The sequence below is a fragment of the Asterias amurensis genome, chromosome 2 (assembly GCF_032118995.1).
Source record: "Asterias amurensis chromosome 2, ASM3211899v1".
Taxonomy (NCBI): Eukaryota; Metazoa; Echinodermata; class Asteroidea; order Forcipulatida; family Asteriidae; genus Asterias; species Asterias amurensis.
The window spans coordinates 14800038-14821022 of NC_092649.1; the positions used below are offsets into that span (position 1 = coordinate 14800038).

General features: G+C 38.7%; 1 protein-coding gene across 2 annotated transcripts in view; it reads right to left on the bottom strand.

Moving 5' to 3' along the window:
• Nucleotides 1-1868: 1868 nt before the first annotated feature.
• LOC139950567 (plasma membrane calcium-transporting ATPase 3-like) overlaps nucleotides 1869-20985 on the bottom strand; it is a 116298-nt gene continuing 97181 nt past the window's right edge. For both annotated transcript variants that reach the window (XM_071949318.1, XM_071949326.1), the window contains 3 exons: nucleotides 19334-19545; nucleotides 18399-18683; nucleotides 1869-7621 (listed from right to left, as the gene is read on the bottom strand). In XM_071949318.1, the coding sequence (XP_071805419.1) occupies nucleotides 7439-7621; nucleotides 18399-18683; nucleotides 19334-19545 (680 nt within the window). In that variant the 3' untranslated portion in view covers nucleotides 1869-7438. The remainder of the gene's footprint in view (nucleotides 7622-18398; nucleotides 18684-19333; nucleotides 19546-20985) is intronic.

Consider the following 20985-nt stretch of genomic DNA (forward strand, 5'->3'; position numbering starts at 1 on the left):
ATTGATTACCACCGTCTAATTATTTCCTTGTCATAAATGTTTAAAGGGCATCCCCTTTGGTGATCCCCTGGCTATTTTCGTCCCATAAACTTTGGTGTGATCCCTGGCTATACAGCAGTTTAAGGCACTGCAGCCGATTTCACGAAATGCTAGGATTAATCCTATCTCGAGATGGAGGTAGAATACCTCCATGGGACGAGTAACCCGTCCTAACTTAGGATGGGTTCAATGCATCCTAACATCCATGGATACAGAAATGAACTCATTCTAAATCCTAAGGTTAATCCCAAGTTAGAAAGAGTATGGAGAAATTTACACATTTGGTCATTGTCAACATACGTATAAAACCTAAGAAGATTTGGGCTCAATTGGTCTTTTCAAGTTGCAAGAGAATATAGCAAGAAAAAACAACCTTGTGTGTGCTGTCAGACACATAATAATAGGCTTCATCTTAAGTCTTTTATTATTTGAGTGAGAAATTACCCCTTTCTAAAAACTATGTTTTTAACACTTCAGTGGGAGCCATTTCTCACAGTGATTTATAGTATCAACAACTCCCCATTGCTCGTTACCAAGTAAGTTTGTATGCTAACAATTAATTTGAGTAATTACCAATAGTATCCAGTGCCTTTAAATCTCAGCCAAAATGGACTTTTAATGATGCCTTTGATGAATCATTGGCTTGAGAGTTGATGAGGTATCGTCGGCGAGTGTGTAATGGAAAAATGGGATAACTTCGCAGCGCGTGTCTTTAACTGTGTGAATTAATATGCCCTACCTCTTGGAGACCAAAAAAAGAGAAAAACTAATGGTCTCCACAGACATCTTAAGACTGGGATGCTCCACAGGGAATTTGGTGTACAAAGTCTATGGGAGGTTCTTAACCACAACGTAAAGGGACAAAGGAAAGATGGCTCTACAGGGATGCAACAAAATTATTCAAAGATTTTGAGCATTTTAGGAACAACATCTTTACCAACATGGTAAATGATGTATTTTGTTTGATTCAAAGTACATGTAGGCACACAACATGTACAAGATGAAGCAAATGTATAGTCTGCAACATTACCAAATTAAAAACGCATATTAACTATAATAAAAATGATGATAATTTGTTTTAAAATATTCATTATGCACCTTTTCAAGCCAAATAGGCCTTCAAAAGTGTCTTACAGTTTTATTACTGGACCCTCTCTATTCATGTATCCATCCCAACTCCTTAGGAGTATGCAGCACCAGCAGCTAAATGAGTGCATAGTTTGCTCATTATTCAAAGCAACAATCTTTACCCTCACAGGTATCCATTTTCTTCTGGGTCTTGGGATCTTGATCTTGATATGATGATTGATCGGCTCCTTACTAGGAACAACAATCAATGAAGAAGGGAGGAACTCCTAGTGGATTTTATGCGTACCTTAGAGTGTACGCCGAAACTTGGTTGGGCTAGTGATTTTGGTTGACGGGAAGCAATTGTAATTAAGGTCTTGCTCAAGGAGATGAGTGTCACAACTAGGATTATTCCAATGACGTTGCTATCACCAATAGACCCTATGCACAGCCCACATACAAGCGCGTCTACTGTCTGCCATTTTGTGTGTAAAAACGTGCACAAAAGGAATGGACTCCCCCCAAAAAGGCAGTAGTTGTTTGAAGGTGAGTAAACACGTGTACCTTCCTTTTGTCCATGTTTTGACACGCAAAATGCTAGATATGCACATGTATGTGCGCTTTGTGTTGTGCATAGGGTCTATTTGATGTGACAAATCGCTCAGCTAAGACACGCTAAAAATTTCAAACACAGATTTTCTGCTAGATTCAGTCTGGACAAACAAAAACTAAGAAGCAGCCTAGATATCTACAAAGGTCGATTCAAGAATCAAAAGTGATTTATTAACGCTCTCGGGTATTTTTGAGAAACACTATAGAGATTCTACACCAAAAACTATGTACTATTTTGTCGCCCATTGAAGTTGAGTCAACACCATTTAACCTTTGGGAAACATTGCAGATATCAAACATAATTTGGTTTGTATAATAAATGTAAAGCGACCTGTATAAACCTCATTTAAGACAAAATATACCTTTGGTTTTTGGACCCTTTCGATTGTTTTGACTGTGTAGAAAACTAACCTGTGAAAATTTCATTTCAAAAGGTGTAGCGTTTGTGAGATACCGCCGAAAGTCGGGAGCGGTTATGTCAGGGAGGACAAATGATCCATAACTGGAACACACAATCTGAGAAACATTTCATGCAGAAACATTTTGGACTGTGGAATTGTGCAGCAAGACTCTCATTACCCTTAAACCCAAAACCTATAAAACGAAAAAAATAAAACTAATAATTATAGACCAGTAACCTCGGGTATTGCCGTAGCATCTGTAATATTATGCGCCCAGCTTTTATAGAATGAAATCTGAAGGGTTTGGGGGCCTTCCTTCATAAAGTTTTAAACAATATTTAGTGTTTTTAAACTCAACAATGAATCCTATAAGATATCGTTGCTCGCAAAGTTTGTTTTTTCTTTGTGATGTGGGGGTGGAGGCTCAAAGAAGTGTTGGATGCCTAACTACATGAAATAGGAAGCACCTATTCTGTTTATGACAAGGCAAATAGGTGATTGGGTGGGGGAGGGGTGAAGATTTGGGGTTAATATTGGGGTTTAGGGGTCAAAGAAATTTTTGGAAACTCGGACAACATTAAAGTCAAGAAACGAAGCCTGGTTGTGCCATTAAACAACTGCAAGTTTGTATTAATTAAATTGATATTCAAAACTACAAAGTAATGTTCTAGAGTCAGGCATCTTGATTGCAAAGTCTTCAATCACACTAAAAGATAACTTTGGCTATGTATAGGAAATTACAAAATAATTATAGAAAAATAACAAAGGAAAATTCCACACAGTACAAATCAAAATCAAACCTGTCTGGGTACACAAAATAATTACGGCATAAAAAGATAACAACTTTTGAATTTAAAAACAAAACTAAGTCGAACATAAAATTTACAACAAAATTGTGCGAACAACTCTACTTCAATATAAAGAAGAAATTGCTGCTCTTATTATTTCATCACCAACAAAATTAAAAACAACATAAATAAATGTTTGGTCTACCCATGGTCTACCCTAGCAAGAACACATTAATTGCATCTGAAAATTTGAAGAATAACTTTGTTTGTACAGCCACCACTAGTTTGAGGTTTCTCAATCGTTTTAAAACATCTTTAATACAAGCTGTAATCTAACTTGATACATGATTGGAAGTAGCAAGCAAAAACACATCTACCAAAAACATTGTTCTGTTTTATCCTGGACTAGTATTAGAGGTAGATTATGGGCCTGTTTCATGGATATTCAACACATCTATAATTATGTATGAGCATTCTGCATAATTAACATTTAATATATTGTGGGATAATTGGATTCTAAAAGTGTACATTGTAAGCTAAATGTCTTCATGATATCTCTGTGGTGCGGATTTCTCATCCAGAGTAATTGCCAACTGGGGGCGTGTTTCCTTTATTCAGGGCGCGCAAGGTTGATTTGAGATGTAATACAATGCATCCCACTGGGCTGCTTGTTGCTGAGACTACGGCTTCAGTGTTGAAGCAATAGTCAGCAACCACAGCCCTTGCCAGCGCCAATCAGGTCAGACACATCTTATTCACGTTAAATTTTTAAATTTAATAAAGCTTGCAAAAAGTGTAAAACCGTTCAATTACCAGACACCATGACACGGCCTAGTAACAACAACCGGTTTTGGTTGAAAAATCAAACCTCTTAAACTACCGCTCTGAAAACGCTTTCCATCATGATCTAGCATCTTGGAAAAAACAAAATTGAAAATCAAAACGAAAACACCCCAAACAGACATAGGTCAGCTTGACAATGTATACATTGGACTGATATTTAATTGAAACATCGAAACTATTCAGTGACGTCGACCACTAGATTCTCTTCTACGTTCACACGATTACTTTTTATAATAAGCAAAAAACAGATCAAAGCTTCAATGCATCAATGTTTAATATGTATATATATATATATAATAGTACAAGCCTTTGAGCTTTAAACGTTAAAATTGAAACAAACCCTAGAATAACTGGCAAATGCCAGATCAACAATGCAGGTTACCACGGTAACCTTTTTTCAATAATATGTACATACATTGGAAAACCTTTTTGTCACACTTAAGCTACTTGTTATGTTTTATTATCTTAAATCAAAAAACTCTACCTGTAACGGATAATACCCATTTTGTATAAATAGTTAATACATTTTTTAATTCTTCCAATACCGCGACTTCTTTCAAATTGTACACCTGATCTACATTTAGTTGACAATGATTACTAGATATTTCTGGCAGCATTCTTGTCTTTGACAGTCCGTTTTTCTTAAAGTGTTTTCATGTCACCATGGAAACCTTAGACATACAGGGGGAGGAGCCAACTGTAGCAGTAGAGTCTTCATTTGACCTTTGACCTGGTCTAAAACCCTATGACATTATCCTGTATGCACTTATGACTCAGTGGTTTTCTGTCCCTGCCTTCCACCCATAGAGTTATATATAAGAACTAGAGGGCGCTCTGGCCTATATACGCGCTCCGGCATGCGCGCAGACGGCCATTTTCTAAGTTGACAAAGCAGCTATCTCACAGCGTGTGATTGTGCGGCCATTTTGTAAGTTGAATAAACAGCATCGCGTGAGCGTTCGATAAAAAAAACCTCAAACGTGTATTTCATATTCAACGCGCGTGCAGAAGGACACGCTTGTCATCTTGCTTGTCATCTCGCTCTCTAGTTCTTATATATAACTCTATGCTTCCACCTCTGTGGACGCCGGTTCGAATCCCACCTCAAACAGGAGCCTGGCATGTGGATTGGGTTATCAGTCCCTACCTAATACTGGTAGCCTAGGTTTTTTTCCTATAGGGTTTGCTCTCCAACGTCTAAAACTGTAACATCTTCATCGGAACTTTTAAACAGTTGGTTTTAAGTTTCCATGCTTTGCCGCCTAAATAATTCAGATTCAGACACGGATAAATATCATGTGATATACCTGATCATTCCGTGCTTATCTGTAAACATGAAGCACAACTGGTCAGATACATCATTGGAGAATCTAGCAAACAAGCAAGGAGAGTGTCACACAGGGAAGTGTCATTGGTCTTTAATTTACTTCCTGAAATGCATGTTAAAATCTGATTGGTCAGTCTGCACTGGATATGATTGGTCTAATCCAAGCACAGACAGTGTCTTATTGGCTAAGAACACATCAGAATCTCAGTGTACTGGACACCTGACCTTGCTTCTCATGTGCCAAGTCAGCAGCTGGAAGCATAGTGTCACTCCAGTGTATAAAGCATTCAATCTACCACCTATCCTCCCCAAAGACGTCAAACTTTGAAATCTACAGCAGAGTAGGAATGGGGTGCGGTCTTCCACAATAGACCCCCACACCATGGAATATGGAACGGGGAAAAGGGGGACAAAGGTGACCACCTGAATCCACTACTTACATGTAGGTCCTATTTTATACATCACTTATTTTGTCTCACGTTCACACATAGTTTATACACACAACGAAAGGTCATTGGTAACAGAGTACTCCATTAAGGAATGCTGGCTTCTTACAAGAAGAGAAAAAGGTTATGTACATTGTTAGTTCCCTCCAGAAAAAACACTAGGACTAATAGAAGAAACAACATTATTTAATCGGTATATAAAAAAAAAAGCAAAGTTTGTGCACAGAATAATCGTTTATGTCAATTTTGCAGTTATTCAATGAAAATACACAAAGTTAACAATTTTCATTTATAATGCCTCAAACCTATGTGACTAAAGTCTACAAACTCTCTACCTTTTTTTTTTTAAGGAACATTAGGTTGGCTTATTTGTAATGAAGTATTCATACTTTCTTTATAGTGTGTTGTTAAAGTAGTGCGAAAACAAGAAATGTGAGAGAACTCAGCAGCTCTGACAACGCTCAGTTCCTTCAGAACTTTCCTTTCATGAATGTGGTCAACGATGTGTTCAATAATCAGCGTTATCAGTCCCTCAAGTGTCCTACTCATTTGGGAGTGAACACTCAGGATCTAACGGATTTAACTAAATATTCATATTGAACAAACCAAGTAAATAAATTAATGAAATGAAATATTTAGATATTAGACCTTTGTGTCTCTGTGCCCCCTTGATTTGGTTTATACCCATACACTGATGTGTATCGAGCACTGTAGTACTTTCCCCCGAGCTCTGTGAAAAAATAAATCCACAGGCACATTACTTGAGTGGGATTCGAACCCAAGAGTTTTACCATTCGAGAACAGATGTCTTACCAATTAGACCAACGCGACTGTCTGGTAGTTCTACAGGGATTTCACATGTATTTTGTTATTAAGTTTTAGGAGCTGAACAGTCCATTAAACAGATTTGATTTTTAAACAGATTTATTACGTCGACACTACTACAAAGCAATGAAGCAGTAAGGTTTGAAAACCTATTGACGTCCAACAACAGAATTGAAAATTTCTTTATTTCAAAGTAATGTTTGCCAACATGTTCACTTTTTTTGTTTTTCCTTGTAACTATTTTTTTTTCTTCAAAAACTTGATCACAGCAAAGATCCAATCACCACACAAGAGAAATACTGGCTACATGCACCAAGCTTGGTAATACTCGACACCCATACAAGAGAAAAAAAAACAAACAGTTTACCTGAATAATGATTAAACTGTCCAAAGATTTAAAAATTGTTCTTATTATTACAATGCAGGCCACACCCATAAGGGCGTGGCAAGTGCCTCCCTGATGTCTTTACGGGGGGAACCCTCTCCATCTTCCTTTGGGTTTTGATTTCTTATGCATCCAATACTGAAAGACGGCATTTGGCTTCCTTGGTGCCTGTTTTATATACAATGCTTTCTTAATGAGCATTCTCCCCAGCATGACACAGCAGCATTGCAGTTTTATTTGAATATGTACAAATTGCAACCAATGACAAACCAGCGTTTTTTCCTTCACACCCCCTTACACTACCGATAACTCCCACACCCCATTCCCCACTTCAGTACGTTCCTTAAAACCCTCCTACATTAATATCTTACACCATTGTTTCTCATTTCACAGTTGAAACCTGTTTCCGTTTTTTTCTACTACTCAATCTTCATTCCCAATCAAACAAACTACCGATATCCGCTTCCACATAAGTAGATCACTTAAAAGAGTAACGAGTCACGGTCTGTTGATAAAATTCCCTGGATACGATGTCAAAGGTCAGGTTTCTTGACCAACCAACACCATCTTTATGTGTCATGTGACTGTGTCTACGAGACCATATCGGCCACTCTCCAGTCAAACACAATGGTGAAGCTTTCTAGTCATGATGTTGAAAACCCCAAACCCTGATGATGGCAGATTCCAATTCCTGATCCCCCGGTCTACAGCGTGGTCTCTACGCTATGAAAGGACACCGTGGGGGCGCTGTCATCGTCCTTCTTGGTGTGCTCGATGTCGTACGACTCGCCAAGTGGTGGTGCCATGAACTCGTGGACGGAGTTGCTCAGGCTCTTACGCTCGATGCGATGATTCACCCCTGACTGGAAGGCATGGACCACACGAATCTACAAGAGGGGATCAATCAAAGTGAGAATGAGGTTGAAAGAAAGTGTCCACATCTGATGGGATGTTTAATTCATACAGACCAAGAGAGATAGAAAGAGAAATAGAGAGGTAGAGATTGGGCGTCAAGAAACTATTGAGGGGGCACTTCATGCATATAGCAGTGGCCTTTACTCACAGAGTGTATCTCTGGTTAGCATGCTTAGATGAACATTTATAAACACCCTGAGTTAGTTTGCGCAGTCCTATTGGTTGAATGGTGGTCAGTGAGTGGTCTAATGACTATTTGTAGTTCCTAGTTTTCTCCATTTTTTTTTTTTTTTTTTTTTTTTTTTTTGCTGTTCTCTCTGTATGTTTGTTTTATTCTTATGTGTGACCAAGAGTCCCCATTTAGTGGGCCTGCGTGTTTGTCCGGGGGTTTTCCTTTTTGCAACACATTATATTTGAAGGTTTGTGCAATAAAGGTAATAAACAAAAACTGAACTAGAGGCAAGGTTCATTAAAGTTATCATATATCATTATTGCAATGCGTAGTAATTTTGTATTTCAATACAGAAGTTGCTCTCAGACAGAACAAAATATTTCCAACAGGGATTTTTTTTTTTAAACAAGATCATTAGCAACTGCTATGACCCTGCAACAGCCACTGCTGTTATAAAGAGCGCCCTCAATGTCACAGATAAGATAATAAAAGGTCAACAAGACTTTCAGAAAATAGAAAAGAAAGAAAAAAGTGTAACAAACAGAAGGTCGGAACCAGAGTTACACAAATCACAGCAAATAACTTTTCTTTCTTTTTTGCAAACTGTGAGTTAAAGGGATACAAAATCATCTCAAATTAATTTGAACAATAAACAAAATATTTATGTTGCAACACTTTCATTGTCATGCACAAACTACACAGGCACTACAAAATGTATGGATACATCAATTAAACAATATATTATTCCCTTGTTATAAGGAAGGGAGATCGTTTAAAGGACTCCAAAAAGGTTCCCCTTGGGGATAAAAGAGTGGTCCCCCCCCCCCCCCCCCCCCGCCCACCCAAGGACAAACTTTTGAAACAAGCTCCGCCAAAAATGACTGCTTAAAAATACTTCCTAGCAGTGATTGGGTGCAGTTGGCCACTATACGCACACTGTTCATGCAAAATCTTGCGGGTTGGGGTAGGGTGGATTCGTTAGGGAAGAACATTCCAGAGCTATAAAATGGTTTTTGAAAATGTTGATGATGGAAAGAAGACAACATGTGCCTATAGAATTATGCAACATCCATCTATAATGAAAAACATGTAATTTAATTGCAAACTATGGTACATTGTGAACAATTGTGGCTTAATTTACCCTAAAATTTTGTTAGTTTGACTTTGGATACTATTGGAGAGTAATAATTGCATGTACATGTATCCCTAGAAGTTGACGATAGCCTTAGGAGAAGACTACTCATTGTGCAGCATGCAACCTGGGCCCAATTTCATAGAGCTGCTGAGCACCAAAAATTTGCTTAGCATGAATATTCTTCCTTGATTGAAACAGGATTATCAACCAAATTTCCACTTGTTTTACTTGGCTTGTTGCTGGTATTCAGCTGTTGTTTGCTTATCCTGAAAATCACTTGGAAATTTGGTTGGTATTCCTGTTTTTATCAAGGCAATAATGTTATGCTAAGCAAATTTGTGTGCTTAGCATCTCTATGAAATTGGGCCCTGTTTAGAAATGATGCTGAAATCCCCAAATGAGAAAACTGACTACATGTGCTTTACAGAAACATACATGTGATAAGGTAGTCAGTCCTACATGTGCTTTGTACTGAAATGAAGTCAAGTGAATTTTACTTAAGATATCTAGGTGTCATTGAGATCCAACTACCAGAACTTATAACCTCACAAATTGCCTCACTTCATATGAGCCTAACAGTAGCCTCACTTCACCTCAATGTACTAATGTACCTCGTGTGGTGAGGTATCATTCACCTTTAGTGAGGTTTGTGCATCACTAGTGTCATGCATCTTGGGTAGATCAGAGGTCACATTTATTGTTAAATGTTTTTTTTTTTTTTAAGATAAGGCACATTTTTTGTTACATGTTAAAATGTACCTCATCATGTACCAAAACTTGAAATGCGCCCTATCTTTACTATAGGGCTACAGGAATAAGGGGCGTCAATACTGGACATAAGTGTTCTTGGATTGTGCAGACTAGAGTCAGGGTACCAAACCATGCAAATAATGCTACCAAATAAGGCTACCAAATAAAAAGGTCATGTCAGAATTAGCCGCTACGGCTACATCACTGGGTCATTATGCATTAAACCAACACCCTTAGCTACAGTCATAGCTTAGCCGCCAATTTGGATACAGCATAAGACGGAGTCTGCATTGGGGACAGCGGCTATGGCTGCGGCTGTTGCTAAGGGTATTTAGAGCTTCAATGCTCGTGTACATGACAGTCAAGCCACAGCTGCTAATTTGGTACTAGCTTAAGTTGCATTCATAGAAAATAATGCAGGCAGAAATGATCAGCTGTTTGGCTATGACTCCCACTACCATTTTGAATGACAGTGCTCATAGCACACATCTGCAACATTAGCAAAAGGAGCCAAAGCTATTACAGCCAAGCCGACGTTCTCGAAAGTCAATGCTGTTGTTTGAATCTAAAAACAGCCTTCCAGAAAGATGTTACCCTTTCAATCTTAATGGTAAGATGTCACGGCTAATTTCAAGGCTGTGCTTGCTGTCAAATTCTGCGCTTATTGACCACCATTCTCTGCTTGCAGGGCAAGCGCTGAATTTTGTTCGCTAGCTGTGTAAGCACACAAGCCAAATTCCCAGATAGTCCATGAAATACGCTTGACATAAGCACATAATTCCCTGCTTCTGCAAGTGCCGATTCTTCCCTTACGGTAAGCAGAGCCATAAAATTGTGCCCAGATGCCACACTAAAGGTTTATTTGGTAGCCTTAAAGAGTCAATCTCATTGGGCATTCCTTCAATCGACCATTGACCTCCAGACAGTGAACAATCACGAGTCAAAGACTAGAGTTCAATGAGTATCCAATGAGATTACATCTTGATTACATCTTGATTACTCGTTATTATCAAGGGCAACAGTGGAACGCTGCTTTATGGGGGGAAGTTGGGAAAACTTTCATCACTTTGTCAGGGATAAGGGAATAAAACAAAAGCCAAAAATGAAAGGGTTTTCAAAACGCTTATCAAACAAAACGATTATGTGGAGCCTCTGTCCTATTATCTAACTCAAGGGTAAGGGTGTTAAACACTTAGATTGGATCATTGGTGTGTTGGGTGCAGAGAACTTGCTACACAAGAGAACAATGTTGTTACCTTTTAGTACGTGTGCCGAGTTTTATTTTTTTGTTTTCAACAAGGCAGATAATGAAGGTTAAAGAGTAAAATATGTAAAGAGAAAAGCAATTAAGACTGAGGCAAAAGAAACACAGCATTTATAATGAGAGACGAAAAGAAGAACACCAATGAAAATGTTTAAATCAACCTGATATTTAAAGATGAATAAAGAGAACTGAATGAAATCATACATAAAGAAAATGAAAGATAATGTATCACAAGAGAAACATCAAAAAGATTTGAAAAAGCAAAATGCAACACACCTGTTGAAAACAAGAAAGTCAAAAGGACCAAACGCAAACGTAAATTGAACTCAAACTGTTATCATCAACTTCAAGAAGGGGGGGGGTGAACATATTAGGTTAAAATTTGCAGGTACACCTACTGATTCCCAATACTTGATGTTAAGTTTCAAATGACATGGTGGAATAAATCTAGGAAAGGTGCGTTGTTTCTTGTCAGAAGAGGCAATTTTTCTCAGCATCACAGCCCAATTTCAAAGAGCTGCTTGAGCAGAAAATATTGCTTAACATTTCTCTGCTAAGCAGGAATGAGCAGGATACCAGTCGGAAATTGTACTTGTGGCATGGTAGTTTGGCTGGTGACCTTATTCCGAGATTGGATGAAAGTGAGTAACTTAAACAAAATGGCTTACATGTCTAGCCCCCCCCCCCCCTTACTCTTGACCTGGTATTACCAATTAATGGAGTTTACAGACTCTGTCCATCAACAGAAACACTAAACTACAGGTTTGGACTTGTTGTGGACCTTTTTTTTCTCCCTTTGGTGATTGCTTTACTACTTTTCGAGAAAATTTGAAGTCTCAAAGTTGTTTTGTGAAGAAGAAAAAAACTAAAATTGAGGTCTAGTGTAAAATGACTCTTACAAATGCAATAGTGCTCATTGATAAATTGGTTAAGTTGGCATAGAATAAGTTGATTTCACGCCAGGCAAATCACACTCATAATAAATGGGTTTATTAAAAACAACCCCGTTCGGGATATACTTATTGGCATTTATTGGAAATATTTTCACCCAATGACCTGACCTGAAGTTTTTTACAAGAATGCTAGAGTTCTTAATTGTTAAGTTCTTTCAGGTATGTTGCGTATCATTCTCTGTCTAGGAAAAAGTGTTGCCTCTGAAGTAAGAAGGTTTCTGTTTGTTTATTTGTTTGTTTGTTTGTTTGTTTGTTTGTTTGTTTGTTTGTTTGTTTGTTTGTTTGTTTGTTTGTTTGTTTGTTTGTTTGTTTGTTTGTTTGTTTGTTTGTTTGTCTGTTATTCGGAACCATCACTTCTCTTCAGAAGAAATACATAGGGTGTACCTTACAAACAAATTGATTATCTCTACCATGCAAAGTCAAATCCTACAATAGCCTAGATTGTATTGCTATATTGTAGCTACATGTAGAGGATAACTCACAACTAAACCATCCCAAATGATAATACTATACCCCGATTGGAATTATAACATCATTGTCTAACGAGAAAACTGGTTTGGTACTGAAAGGACTTTTTTTGAACCCAATCTCTGACTCAACCTTTTGTCATAGAAGCTAGAAGCCGAGTCTAGATTTGACTTTTCGAACAAGTTATTGATTCAAGCACCGTCATGGAACGGTTTCAGACATCGGTGAAGCAGAAACTTTGTGTTATCCCATCACAACTAAACACGGTAAGCTGTACAATCACATTGCATTCTAGTTTGTTATGCAACCCAGCAAAGTTAACCTTCCTGGATACTGCAAGAAAGCCCGGTTCATACTCCTTTGCGAATGCGAAGCAAATTTTGACGTCACAGCCCTGTTTTCACAGCGAATGTTTCGTGACGTCAAAATTCCCGTCCAATCACATTCACACGAAGTATGAACCGGGCTTAACTGTGCTTGAAATGCCCTTAGCATGGGCCCTGTCTCTCAAACCTTCCCTGTCGGCTTGAGGACAGTCAAGGTACCATACTGACCAAGGCGGTAAAGTTTTTAAGCCATGAAATTGACAGAGCTTCTACTTCATTCAGTTGTTTAGAAATTTGAAGTCTAAGATTTGAAAAAGCCTCTTACAGAGTCACTTCAATGTAATGGGCGTCGAAATTTGATAGTCATGTATGACTAAGGCCGTGTCCGAAACGGCAACTTCGGCTACAGCTACATCTAGATCAGCGCGTCTACCAATGTTGAAGAATAGGCAGACGTGCGCGATCTAGCCGTAGCTGTAGCCGAAGTCGCCGTTTCGGACATGGCCTCACATACAAAACTACCAACAGTATATTTAGGTATGAGAAGGTGATATCATTGTAATGCCTCAAATCCTACATTGTAATATACCTACCAACTATTGGCTAGACAGCTTCACACATGCATGCAACATACCTATACATACATAGGCCCTTTTTTAACCATGGCTTCGGCTTTGGATTTGGCTTCAAGCTCCATCCTCGCGTCTAAGCCCCGAGTGCATAGGCAAAACGTGCACAATTGTCAAAGCAACCGCGGGGCCAGGCTAGCCTGAGCCGAATCCAAAGCCAAAACTGTGGTTTTGAAAAGGGCCATAGTTAGTTTAGTGCTGGTGCAAAATGCTCATTTCCCGTAAACGGTATGGCCGTTTAACAGCATTTCCATACTGTTTTTTCAATACTCATAACCATTTGTGTGTTTGGTGCTTTTCCAGCCAGCAGCATTCCGATCCCTTATGCCACCACATTCATACAGACGTCAAATCAACATTTTTAAGGTTTGTGCAAAAAATACTATAAAACAGCCAGAGATAAAAACACCAAAATGAAAGACCTCATGGGTGGGGGGGGTGTAAAAACGAGGTTTTCATCTTTACGATTGTCAACCATGCCTCACTCAATCACAACTCAACAAAAGATGCAAACTCTACATTCATCCAAGGGGTGTATCCAACATGGACATCGAGAAGAACATCGAGCAGGAATCGAGAAGAACAAAAACAACCAAGTAGGCCATGAAAAAGGCTAATGCTAGGTAGGGGTTGTGTTTCTCTCACATAGCTGTGATCATAATTTTGTTTCTTCTTGATAGCTTAGATTAACGTGACTTCTTTGGCGGTTCAAGGCTACACTGTAACAGCTTGACCCATAAGCCATTTTGAGAGATGGCAGACACAATGCTGCGACACTATTACATTTTTGGGTGAATTTTTCGGTGCCAAACCACCCAAACCAAACAGTGAACTCTTATAGTGTCCACCATTAAGGCTAATAGAAGCTGATTGAAATTGTTACTTTGCATTTTCTTTGTCCACTCTAATCTGAACAACCATGATTTGTTAGACCTATCAGAAGACACTTATTTGAAGCATTAAACTAATTTAATGACTAATTTTTTTCGTGTTTGACAAATAAAAATAGTTAAACATGATTTTGATTTTTTCTTCTTCAAACATTGTACAATGACTTGTTGATATCCATTGGTCCAATCAGATCCTCTGTTATTTTATAACTGACATCTTGTGACATCAACCAGTGAACCTGATTGGATGAAAGAACTTTTCTTAAGGCGGGGCTTTCTGACAGTTTTAACTTCCAAGGTTTCTCAATTGCTGTAACAGGGCATGGAGTCATTCACTAAGGGGGTAGGTACAACACAGAAAAGAGCAAAGATACACAAACAAATCGTACCCAAACGCACAAATTTTGAGAGGAATTTAATCAAGTCATCCCTGAATCCGTCAGGTTTGGACATTACTGTCAGCAACCTCATGTGTGCTTTTTCACAAAAACTTGCTGGTTATTTATTACTGTCTAGTTGAAAAATAAAAAACCAAGTAAATTATCAAATACCAGGCTGCCACCAAAATAAAAACAAGTGAATTATCAGATACCGAACTGCCATGATTGTTTTCATCGATAACAAAATTAAGAAAAGAGATTCACCAAATTGTCATGGTCGAAACATTTTCTGTGTTATTTTTTCAAAATTAAGAAAAGAGATTCACCAAATTGTCATGGTCGAAACATTTTCTGTGTTATTTTTTCTTTTTTACAGACTTATCAGTCTGGGGGGGGGGGTTTTTCTGTAACTTTATTGTTTGTAATTTGCAGCAATTTTTTTATAAAATTTGTGTGTAATTTGAGCCTTCGAACATCCTCAGATGGAGATGGCGCAAAATAAATTGTTATAACTATTATTATTACTTGCTGTTCCAGCATTTCGTTCACAAGACGGCAGCAGTTAAAAAATGTCCCCCGGTATTGGAGACTTTAATTGACAAAGTTGAAAAACAACCCCAAACCAATGTTGTACCATCCCCCAGCAAGCCAGTGAAGAAAGAAATTGGACAAAAAACACTGTGCCAATATTTTTGGAATGACTCATACTTTGAAATTCTGTTAACACGCTCCGGTGTCTAGCATTAGCCCATGTCCCATGACTGTGTTCACATATAAACTGCCTGCACGTAATAGCACCTACATGATATGACAACAAAAGCCTCAAAATGATCCGACGATCAAAACATGACTACAGCTAGAATGACAGACAGGCAACGATTTAAAAATAAAATCAAAAAAACAAAATTACAAATCCGTGCAGGACAACCTCAGAGAGAGGAACATAATGAAGGGGGGTACACAACAACGAAGGAGAAAACGACAACTGACAACAATATGCTGCACAAGCAAATGGAGTAAAAATTGATGAATATATAGAGCTGGGTGACGTACAAGCGGAAATGGTTTTCAAGCTACATGAGATGATGCCACTTGATCATGAAGATGGGAAAGAGGGATTCAGCAAAAAATCACGGGGAAATGAAATGCACTGGCATGATGACACTCAAAAAATTATAACAGAACTTTTTTTTTTTTTTTTTTTTTTTGGTTTGTGCCACCGCTAGTCGGCGCAGCGTGCTTGGTTCTGTTATTCTAGTACGACCAACTAATCACAGCAAATTAAGATGTAGGCAGTATATGCTACTCACAGCACGGGACTTCCAGCGCAAATTGAGAACCAAGGACAGCGTGAGAATTTCGGAGATGGGAATAAAAAACCACAAAAGGTAAAAGACTGGAAGAAAATGGCCGACGACGATGACGATGGATCAAATACGACATAAAAGTGAACAATGGATAACAAGAGGTCCAAGTAAACAATGGCATGGTTTTTTGTTTTTTTCCTTCTTAAAAAAAAAACAACAACCATTCAGACGACACAACGGAGGTTGAACAATAGGGGAACCTGTTTTGGATTAAACATTGTGATTACAAGTCAACTCTTCACATACAATACATGACTTCACACTTGATCACCGTACAATACACAAATCCACAAAACATTCAAGTGGTTCCACTTATATTTGATTATTGGTTTGATAAACAAAAGTATCAATTGATTTTTTTTCTCCTTCTGTAGATAATGTTGTCAACGTTTAGAAAACATGTCGCCATAACTTGCTTCATTTGGAATAAATGTCAATCCATGAATCTCAAAAAGGAAAAACAAAACTTCTTAACATTTTTATGAACCAGAGAACTGAAAGTCAAAGTTCATCAGAAATGTAACCTCTATTTCATTTTGCCAGGAAAAGTATTTTCCACAGGAAAAGAAAACACCCACTTTCCCTTTTTGATACCAGTGTAGGAAACAATCAGTAGGCAATCAGTACATGAATAGTAAAGACATCCACACAAACACCACTCACACGATATTGTATACAAAATACACACAAACATACGTTAAAAAACCTGCGATGTCAAAATCATTACCCGTCGACCCAAAACAAACTCAAAATCACTCAGTTCCTTCAGCTATGACTTTTCTTCAGATTTTGAGTTCGATTGTCAGAGCTTTTTAAAACTGACAAAGGAAATCGGCTCATTATTTGCAAAAGATCCCTTGCATACGACGTGAAAACCCAAACAGCGCCCTCATTGAGGTAAAAGGAAGAACCATCATTGGCCGAGTGTTGTGCGCAGCGCACGCATTTGTTCCATTGTTGGGCCTCAGTTATATTAGCCAGTGCAAAGGGGTTCATGGTGAACTTTAGTTTGTTTGGATTTTTGTATTCAAGAAAAATGACATCCCTTTTCTTCAAAGAAAAGTACCAAAAATAATTGCAGATTTATTCTTTGAAAGTTTGGAGACATTTGGAAACTTAGGAGAGGAACTGAGAGAGTAGAACAATGGGCTGAAAATTGACTCTTGAAATTTACTGAATGTTTGCTGCCCTCTGTTGTACTGATACTGTCATTCCAAGAAGGGGGGGGGGACACCAACATGACAAAAATACTGGACATGACCGGACTCTGGAAGTACTGACTGACATTGAACTTGGTGGCAGCCTACAGGTAGTGAAACCAGGCTGGCATTGTGCTGGTGCAGGGGGGAGTTAGTATATATAGAGAAAGACAGATTGTGCATCTTGGTTTTAATGATACCACCATCAGCATGTAGATCATAATAGAGTATACAGGGCTAGCCTGGAGTGCACACACATTGATCGACTAGAACAAAGTGTAGATCATAGCTTGAAATCCATCCTTTGATGAGGGACCTCCTCGCGGGATATAAGAGTATGTTCTAGTCCCTGTGGTTAGGCTTACGGTTGGTAGCTAGCGATCCCAATGGGCTAGCCTGGGATTCATTACACTTGGTTCCTTATGTGATGATAGTAGCTAGCCTGGAGTCCATGCTTCATATGGCATGGTTCCCCTCCCCTTACAAATAACATTAGTTATCTAAGGAATTTATCCCCCACGGTTCCCATACGTGAAACATCAATACTAGCCTCGAATACATCCCACACAAAATGGTCTCTGTACAAATATACACAAAGCCTGGAGTCCATCCCCCCCCCCCCCCACGGTAATCAGACTTTCTTACAATCGTACTTTCTCCCCAACCGGTTTAAACAAAAACAATAATGTGAAATAAGTCTGAAATTCATATCATGAAGTTTCAAAGAGTCAAAGTTGTAAGCCAACAATACAGTACTGGTTATTGAACGCATCTGAATATACATGTACATATTAATCATGTGCAGTTGCTTCATTTTCAGTTGATACAACTTAGCGGATCCGTGCTCATGAACCCATCTTTCAATGATGGACCCAAAAAGACACCTACCGCCCCAATCCCCAAAAAAGAAAAAAGAGTGCGAATTTGTTTATGAACTCCTCTACCCTCCACACACCAACCCAAACCTCGTCCAAACCAAATTTCATGTAATTCAGCCTTTGGCTGCAATGTGCTTTCAGCAATAAGCCAATAATTCTTATTAAAAAAAAATTACATGTTTCCAGTCCAATTGGAAGTATGACCAAAGCAGAAAGCAAAAAAAAAAAAAGAAGACAAAAGAAAAGTGATAATTTTTAGTGACCCCCTCCCCGCCACATATCAACCCAAGCCCACAGATTTCCAAAGTACAGCCGAAGCAGACAACAACAAAACCTACCTGTTGTTGAAGGCGTGTCAATCCCCTCATCCACAGGATCTGTGCCCTCTTCAGCTCCACCCTAGAGTCGCCTCGATCGATCTCGTCGATCTCCGTGATACTGGGCAGTTGCTCCGAACTGCTCCCGCGGCCGTATGCGCAGTTCGGCAACCAGTGCGTGGGGAACAACATGATGATCTGGTGCCAGAGTAGAGAGCCCATGCCCAGGAAGAAGCACCACGCCCACTCGTCCAGGCTTAGGCCAGTGGTGCTGAAGACAATGGAACCAAACTCAACCAGTATTATCTGTCGCAAACCAAATTTAGCATTCGATTAAGGCCTGAGGAATTTTCAAATTTCATTTTAGGCACTGGATGACTCAAAATAGTTGTTGGCATAAAAATTTACTCATGGTAAGCTGGAGAGCTGTTGATCAAGTTAAACACATTGTGAACAAAAACTCCCTTTGAGCGAGAGGTAATTTCTCATTAAAATTTTAAAAGACTTTTTTTTTTTGGCAACTACGGTGACCAATGGGGTCAACAATTTTTTTCGCAGATTTGTTATTTTATGCACATGTGTGGATACACCAAATGAGAAGAATGTTCTGTGACAATTTCCAAACATATCCAGTGCCTGCAGAGGATTTTTGTTACTTACAAAAAACTTTTTATTAATTTCAATTCTTATTCTTATCCAAAAGGAATGCACCCCCGTTACCATGGGGAAGGGTTACAACGATTGAGTTTGTCTCAAAAACGAGACAACCTTTTTGAAATAATATGTTCACAGGTTAGTTGTACTGTATAAGTCTACATGAAATAAAATTTTCACAGGTTAGTTGTGTCGTATAAGTCTACATTCATAGGATGAAAAATAATCAACAGTTAAAAAAACACTAATTCATGCCCAAAACCAAAATGGGCCCAGGTTTTAGTCTGTACCCTTGCACCTACCTGTACACCAAACGTGCCTATGACAATGACAAGAAACGTTGGATTGGTGTGGATGCCAGAGAAGACGTTTCTCTCTCCATGAACCTTCCTGGCGTTGATCTCATTAAACACTTGCATCAACACAAAGGTGTTGAAGATGATGGTGAAGTGAACGGTAGCCGGGCCAGTGGGACCAATCGCTGAACCATCGTCTATGTCGAATAAAGAAGGACCTTCAAAGTACAAAAACAATAACATTGATTTCAGAGGTGTGTTATGTCTGATACAATGTGGGTACATGTTAACATTTGATTAAATATATTTGGCTGCAAAGTTCGACTGTTTAAAATAAACCAATAATAAACATATTGTACTAACGACTATACATCTCAAATGGCATCTAACATTACAACATCCGCGGATCATGTTTAAGAATCCCGACTCCCACTCCCCCTATAAACTAGTACAAGATAGAAACATTAAATAATCCTAGCAGAGGGTAAAAAAAATAGAATAAAAAAGAAAATCAATAAAACCCTACGACACAAAACCAAATAATATTCTAATGAAGTATTTACTAAACAAAATTACTATGTACCTGTTTTTTAGTATGGTTTTGCACTTACACCCGATGTGACACCAATCACGGTTGATTCTAGCTGCTAAACTATCTGCTCTTGAATGCTAATAAGGTCTGGGTTTGAATCCCACCCCCAGGAATGTTTGTTTCCTGTAGGACCCCCAAAGCAGTGAATATGTATTGCTCATCACACAGGCCTGATACTTCACGGAGGCAACGAAGGCGATTGCCTCCGTGTCCCCCGGTCACTGCCTTGGTGCCCTTGAAATGCTCTGGCAGTACAAATTTGTAAATTCATCATAGGGTGCCCTTTACCAAGATGAAAATGCCTTGGTGCCCTTGCCCTTTCAAAAACGAAGCATACAGCCCTGACATACATTGGTGTAACACACTGGTTCAATTGTAAAACATAGCATACTCTTAATCCCCAAAACACAATCATTATACCAACTACTAACATTTAAATAAACCAGTTTGCCTATAGCAGAACCTCCTACAAAGTACAAGTTACACAACAATTGTTGACGAACATTTTGATAATATTATTGTGATAATTCATAACGCCCATTCTTGGCATTATTTTTATTCATTCCTTTATCCCTGCATTAAAACAGTTTCCCATAGCATTTGTACAAAAAATTTCCTTGGAGAGCACCCCAGTCTTCTAATTGAATTCACTTAAGGAGTCCTTTTGCTTGCACGATTTTTTTTTTTTTTTCCTTGATCTCCATTTCAGCTACTGGATATAAGCATTGTCACTTTGCAACAAGTAAGACCTCGTCCGAAACAAGCAACTTTGGCTGTGGCTATGGCTGGCTGTGGCTATTGGCTACGGCCGACAACAATCAAGAGCAAGACCGAATTTCATAGAGCTGCTCAAGCACTAACAGACGCTGCTAAGCACAACAAAATTGTGCTCACCAGGAAAAAGGTGAACTACCAAGTCACATGTACAATTTTTTGACTGGTAACCTGCTCATTTCTGCTTAGCCGAAAGCAGTACGTTCTGCTCAATCTGCTCTATGCAATTGGACCCTTTGAGCGATCCGGCTGCAGCGGCTGGTGCCCAATCCATCAATGCAGACACAACCAC